The 7,544-nt window shown below is 35.3% G+C and overlaps 1 protein-coding gene across 1 annotated transcript; it reads left to right on the top strand.

The window, feature by feature from the left end:
- Nucleotides 1–2,430: 2,430 nt before the first annotated feature.
- On the top strand, nucleotides 2,431–2,913 carry LOC112757632 (uncharacterized). The gene has a single exon (XM_025806187.1). It carries the CDS (start codon nucleotides 2,431–2,433, stop codon nucleotides 2,911–2,913), a length of 483 nt encoding a protein of 160 aa, XP_025661972.1.
- Nucleotides 2,914–7,544: the final 4,631 nt, after the last annotated feature.

Here is a 7,544-nt window from a genome sequence, read left to right as displayed (position 1 = left end):
TTAGGAGAGACATGTTTAACTACGTGTATCCGCAAAGGTTAACGAATTTCACTGAATTGATTAAGAGTCAATTCGCAAAAAATTACTCCATGAAGTGGGCGATGCTACAGGAAGACTATGGAGAGACTGCTCCAGATGAGCCGCATAGGGCCAGGTTAGGTGAATGCTACAAGTGCGGGAAGCTGGGGCATATGGCTCGAGACTGTTCAGACAAGAAACGCCGGGATGCAGCCGAATCTGATTTTCAAATCCGAGGTAATCATAAACTAGCAGTTGAATTTCGAACTTCCTTGCATATCATTAATATGTGATATTCATTCATAATATATGACGCGCGTTAATAATTGTAAAGCCCAAGTCGATGACTGGTCGAAGGCTATTAGTTGTTAAGACGGAGTGATGTTAGGTTTAAAACAGATAAGGGTTAGAGACGAAGATATTCCGAAAACTGCTTTCAGGACACGTTATGGTCATTATGAGTATACGATGATGTCTTTTGGATTGACTAATGCTCTGGCAGTATTCATGGATTATATGACCAGGATCTCCCGGCCATACCTGGACAAGTTTGTCATTATCTTCATTGATGACATTATTGTTTACTCTAATACTGAGGAGGAGCATGTTGATCACTTGCGAACTGTATCGCAAATTCTAAGAGACAGGAAGTTATATGCTAAGTTATCTAAATGCGAGTTCTGGAAGAATGAGGTAAAGTTTCTCGGTCACGTGGTGAGTAAACAGGGAATAGCTGTGGATCCTGCTAAGGTAGAAGCAATGATGAAATTGGAACGACCAACTTCAATGACAGAGATCAGGAGTTTCCTAGGTTTGGCGGGGTATTATCGGAGATTCATTAAAGAATTTTCACAGCTTGCCTTACCTTTAACTAAGCTGACTAGGAAGGATACGCCTTTTGTCTGGACTTCGGAGTGTGAAGAGAGTTTTCAAGAACTGAAGCAAAAGGTTGATCACTACACCCATGTTGGTATTGCCTGAGCCAAGTGAACCATTTGAAGTGTACTGTGATGCATCATTAAAGGGTTTGGGGTGCGTTCTAATGCAGCGCCGAAATGTTGTAGCATACGCGTCACAGCAACTAAGGTCGCATGAGATGAACTATCCGACTCACGACTTAGAACTTGCTACTATTGTGTTTGCTCCAAAAATCTGAAGGGCATTACCTCTATAGAGTTAAGTTCTATGTTTTCTTAGACCATAAGAGTTTGGGGTACCTATTTGAGCAGAAAGAGTTGAATATTCGTCAGAGGAGGTGGATGGAGCTTCTGAAAGATTATGATTTCGAATTGAATTACCATCCAAGAAAAGCGAATGTTGTGGCAGACGCCTTGAGTCGAAAGTCTTTATATGCAGCTTGGATGATGTTGTGAGAAAAAGAGTTACTAAAGGCATTCCAAGGTTTGAAACTGGGAGTTAGGGAAGAATCCGGAATTCTGTGTTTGAGTCAGTTGAAGTTTTCAAGTGATTTTAAATCAGAACTTTTGAAGGCTCATTAAGATGGTGAAGCGTTGCGTAAGATATTGCCAGCAATTAAACAGGAAAAGCAGTGGAGAGTGTCAGAAGGTAAGGATGGTTTATGGAGGTTTAAGAACCGGATTGTTGTGCCAGATGTCGAAGACCTGCGACAAAGTATCTTGAAGGGAACTCATAAGAGCAGGATTTCAATTCATCCAGGAAGCACCAAAATGTACCAAGATCTGAAAGTGATGTTCTGGTGGCCAGGGATAAAGAATGATGTAGCATTGCATGTATCTAAATGTTTAAACGTGTCAGAAGGTTAAGATTGAGCATCAGAGACCATCAAGAACCCTTTAGCCTTTAGAGATTCCACAATGAAAATGGGAGAGTATCGCAATGGATTTTGTGATAGGTTTACCTAGAACCAGGTATGGTTGTGACGCTATTTGATTAGTTGTAGATCGACTCACAAAATCAGCTCACTTTCTTCCCATTCGAATAAGTTGCACAATGGAGGAATTGGCCTGAATGTATACCAAAGAGATTGTCAGGTTGCACGGCGTGCCTTCTACCATTATATCTGACAGAGATCCGCGTTTTCATATCAAGGTTTTGGGGAGCTTTTCAGCGTACATTTGGGAATTAATTGAGTTTGAGTACTGCATATCACTCTCAGACAGATGGACAATCAAAGAGAACCATCCAGACCTTGGAGGATATGCTAAGAGCTTGTATTTTGGACCAGCCGGCGAGCTGGGATCGGTATATGCCATTAGTGGAGTTTGCTTATAACAATAGCTACCATGTGAATATCGGAATGGCTCCGTATGAGGCTTCGTATGGCAAGAAATGTCAATCTCTGCTATGTTGGTATGAAACTGGAGAAAGGAGTTTATTAGGGACTGAGATGATACTGAAACTATTGAGCAGATAAAGAAGAGTTGTAGCTGAATGCTTATAGCCCAAAGCCGTCAGAAGAGCTATGCTGATCAAAGGCAAAAGCCTTTGGAGTTCGAAGAAGGGGAGCATGTCTTTCTGAAGGTTACACCAACCACTAGAGTGGGAAGAGCTATTAAGACTAAGAAACTGAATTCCCGTTATATTGGACCATTTGAGATCCTGAAAAGAATTGGGCCGGTAGCTTATAGGATTGCCTTACCACCATATCTTTTGAATTTTCATGACATGTTTCATGTATCACAGCTTCAGAGATATACTCCTGACGCAAGTCATATTCTGAAATCGGAACCGATTCAAGTGAGGGAAAATCTAACACTTCCAGTAATTCTGGTAAGGATTGATGACACCAGCGTTAAACGATTACGTAGGAAAGGAATATTATTGGTAAGAGTAGCTTGGAGTCAAGTTGGTATTGAGGAACACACTTGGAAACTCGAATCAGATATACGGAAGGAGTACCCACATCTCTTTTAAGGTAACTACATCCGAATTTTGAGGGCAAAATTCTTTGTTAGGTGGGTAGGATGTAAACCCCGTTAAATTAGTACATAATTAGTCAATAAATTAGTTTTTAATAAAGAAGATTAGAAACGCAAATATAATATTAAATTAGTATAGAACTCATCGAAACGAGAATTTTGACACTAATTTCGAAAAAATTGGCCCAAGATTAGACCGAACGGGCTGAACCGGTTGAACCGGGCCCAAATCGGGCCGTGGGCCCAGCCGGTTCAGCATTTAAATGAGCCTAAAGCTCATTTCCTTCACCAACATAGCAGAAACAGCAGCGCACCAGAGAGGAGAAGAGAAGGGCACGAAACCCTTGCGTCAACTCCTGAACGCCGTAACTCCTCTGTCCGAGCTCCGATAGCCGAACCGTTTGCAGCCACGCGACCACCGCGTCAAGCTCTACGTTTCTACCGGAACAATTTCATTGGTAACTTGTATAATCACTGTCAGCCTCCTTTTCCCCCAAATTTTCGAAAATTGAGTAGGAATGTTGAATTTCTTTGATTTTTGATGTTTTAGGATCCAATTAGCTTAAGGAAAACATTCACTCTTGCTTATGTGAAGCTTGGGTAAGGTGAGGATAATATAAATACTATTTAATTTGTTGAATTTATGTTTTGGGAATTAAATTGGGTATATATGTGTTATAAATGTGTATTAGCTAGAGCATAAATAATTGGAGCTTGAAATTGTGAATATTGGAACTTGGAGGAAGCTGAGCCTAGAGTTTATTGAGTTTTTGAGGGGCTATCTTGGTTTTAATTAAAATTGCCTTGATCGTTATGTGGAAATCGGTCAAGGTATGGTTTAGGTTTCTTGCATTTAATATGTAAGGTTCTGTGAAAACTTATGCTAGATGACTATAGGATAAGCTGGAATGCAGGTGTATATTTAATGTTTAGTAACTTGATTGATGAATATGCTTGGTTTGGTTTGGTGATTTGATTATAAGGTGGAGTTTGTTACTAAATGGGTTTTTGAAGGGATATATGGTTGAATTATTGATTATATGATTGTAAGTAAATTGTAGGAAATCATGATGGATTTGTTGGAATATAAAATTGTGTAATATTATTGAATGGTGATTGATGAAATGATATAGAGCTTCTTGAGCATTGTTGTTGGCATTTGGAGTTGGTGTTGATAGGTTTGGAAATGAATGGAATGGAAATCTTGGATGAAAAATGAGGTTTTGAAGAATTTGTTAAAGTTGATTTTTGGCCAAACTTCGGCGAGGTATAACTTGGCTTCTGGACCCTCAATTTGTTTCCAACTTATTTTAAAATAAAAATTGGGTTCGTGATGTTTATGCCATTCGAAGAACGGGTGAAAATGTTTTAAATCGTAGAAGTTATGTGCGTTGGAAGATCATACCTCAAAACTGCCATTTCTTTTGCAATTCTGCAGCTTTGCTACTGATTCTGTATTTTAAAAAAAACGTACGCTCACGAGTACGCGTGGCATGGACTTTTGGCGATGCGTACGCGACTGGTCCCATGCGCACGCGTGACATGAAATTTTCTCCTACGCGTACGCATGACAAAGGACGCGCGCGCGAGCTGCACTTTCACACTCCCACGCGCACGCGTGAGCCACACGTACGCGTGGTCCCTGTTACAGCAAACATGATTTTGAGTTTTAAAACCCTGTTTCAACTTCTAAACCTCTATTTTCATTCCTTTAGTTATAAATAATAGTATTACAGTTGATAATCAGATGAAGATAGGAAATGGGGATAACTTGGAGGTGAAGTAAAGTTAAAAAGTGATGAATTGATTCTGAAATGCTACGGATGATCATGTATGACACTTGGCTTGATAATCAAATGAATGATCATGTATGATACTTGGCTTGAATGATTAAATAATCTGAGATACGAGATTCCCTGGATAAAGTGTCGTGGGTTGCCACCACGTGTACCAATTTGAAAACTCGATACTCTGTTGACCCTATGACGCAAGGGTGACCGGGCACTTATAAATTCCTGGGAATGTTAACCCCCATTGAGAAATATTGATTATTTGAGAAAAAGCTATGCATAGACTCTTGGGGGATGCACGTCGAGGGACAGTCTAAGGTTTTCGGACTTGTCGGGTTGGCTGGATAACCGACAGATGAGCCTCATCAGCCATAGGACAGGCATGCATCATATGCATACTACTTGAATTACTTGTTTGTGCATTAACTGGGTGTGCCTAAATGTACTTGCCATGCTAAATGTATATTTGTTACCTGCAGTACTTGTATCCTTCTTGTGCTTGCTTTTATCTGTTTATTTGTCTGTGAAATGCTGACGGAGATGGAGGTATGGAGGAATGACAGTAAGGGACTAAGATTTTAAGGTTAAGTTAAACTTAGATACTTTTAGAAAACCACCTTTTATGGCTTCTGTTTAATACTTCAAGCTCTATAATCTGAGTGTTGGTGTTCTAGGATTGCCTCTGGCATTCCCAGGACCTTACATATTATGTGTGTGGCACCTTTACCATACTGAGAACCTCCGGTTCTCATTCCATACTATGTTGTTGTTTTTCAGATGCAGGTCGAGAGGCATCTCGTTAGGCGTTTGGACACCTGAAGTGGAGTGGTTACAGGGTTATCTTATTACACAGTGATGTATATATAAGTACTTAGCTTTCTCTCTACCTAACTTATTCTTTTTGACCCTCTTAGAGGTTTATGGAGAGACAGGATTTTGTTTATGTACATTTGGATTTTAGATATATATATATATATTCTCCGGCCAGTCTTGACTTCGCGGACTGAGTTAGGAGCTTGTTATCATGTATCTTTGGCATTCTGTTCCTACTTTTGTTATCTTATGTTTGATAGTTATGGTTTTCATCACACACAAGTTATTCTGTTTCTGGAGCGTTGCGTTTTTTATTTCGCGATTTTGTTTTACCCATTTTCCAAGGCTCTTAGTTTATTGTATTCTTTCTGCTATTATATGTATGTATTTTAATTTTAGAAGTCGTAGTACCTCGCCACCTCTATTTTACATCTTAGGTGTAATACTCTCTGTGGTAGGATGTTACATTTGTCTATTTTATTAATTCTATCCTTTATTTTTTCCTTCACGCACAAATAACAATTCTTAAAAATTATTAATCTAACTATAAAAAATAAATTAAATAAAAAACTAGCTATAAAGTAATAATAAAATTATAAGTAATGAGAAATTATAATCCAAAATAGTTTTAAATAAAAAAATAAGGAGAGCAATATAAAAAAATATGGATTTTATTTTTTTTAACTTTGTAAAATTTGTCATTGAAATTTTTGTGTACGGTTTATTATTGTAATTTTTTAAAATATGAATTATTGATCTTATTAGAAAGGATAAATTAAATAAAAATATAATTATAAATAATAATAGAATTATAATTAGTAGAAATTATAATTTAAAATAATATTAATAACAAAAATACCGAGAGTACTAAAAGAATACGATACAGGAGAGAATATTAAAAAAAAGATAAACTAACATTTTTATGTATATACCTAAAAAATATAGAATAATATAAAAAATTTTTTTAACCATAATATGAAATTATTGATCTTATTAGGTAGAGCAAATTAAACAAATAATAATAATAATAATAATAATAATAATAATAATAATAATAATAATGTACTAAAAAGGAATACAAAGCGTACTAAAAAATAACATATAATATAAAAAAATATTAGAAAAAGTATAAAAAAAAATAAACATGTTTAAAAGGATAATATTATACTTTAATATCATGTCTATTTTAATAATTATCTATCTAAATTGATCTTAATTATCATTATGTAAATAATATTTATTCTATCAAAATTAATTTTATATAGAGTTATCATGATCACAAATCACTTTTATTCACGATCAATTCTATAAAATTAAATTTATTCAAATTTTAGTTTGACAAATTTTACAGAAATTTTTAAGCTAGGGCTTTTATATTATTTACATTTTCATTTAGTTAATTTCTTATTTAAAAAAATTGGTTCATATTCCAATCATTTTGTATTATTTACTTTTTCCTTCTTAATTTTAGTATATAAATTCTAGAACTATACGTAAAAACATGTTATAGATTAGAATTCCAATTAACTTTGTAAAATATTTGGTAAAAAAATATATTCCTAATTAATTACTTTTTAATATCTAAAAAAACCATAAAAGCATTAATATATGGTTTATTAATTATTCATAATGAAATAATTATAAACAATATTTTTAAAATAATAATATCATCATATAAAAAAATAAATTATTTTTTAAAAATAAATATTTTTGGTAAGATTCAGAAACATACAAAATTTTCCATTCACTAATGAATGAAGATTGACGGTGCTGTCGGTGCTTCATCCCTGAATACATCATCTACTCTATCGGTGCATTTATCCCTGAAAACCTCATCTATTTCATCCTTTACGAAACCTGGGTGCATTGAACTTTAAACGTATGTAAGCTTCATTTAACAAGCAAATTGAGTATTTTGTCCTTTTCATTTTTTTCCGGTTATTAATCAAATAATTAAATTAATGCAGACAAATTTTTTTGAAAGATTTTCATGTTTGTTTTCATTCAGTATAAGATGAAAATT

The sequence above is a fragment of the Arachis hypogaea genome, chromosome 16 (assembly GCF_003086295.3).
Source record: "Arachis hypogaea cultivar Tifrunner chromosome 16, arahy.Tifrunner.gnm2.J5K5, whole genome shotgun sequence".
In the NCBI taxonomy this organism is placed as follows: domain Eukaryota; kingdom Viridiplantae; phylum Streptophyta; class Magnoliopsida; order Fabales; family Fabaceae; genus Arachis; species Arachis hypogaea.
Note: the sequence above shows the minus strand (reverse complement) of the source record. Positions and strands in the feature narration are given on the sequence as shown.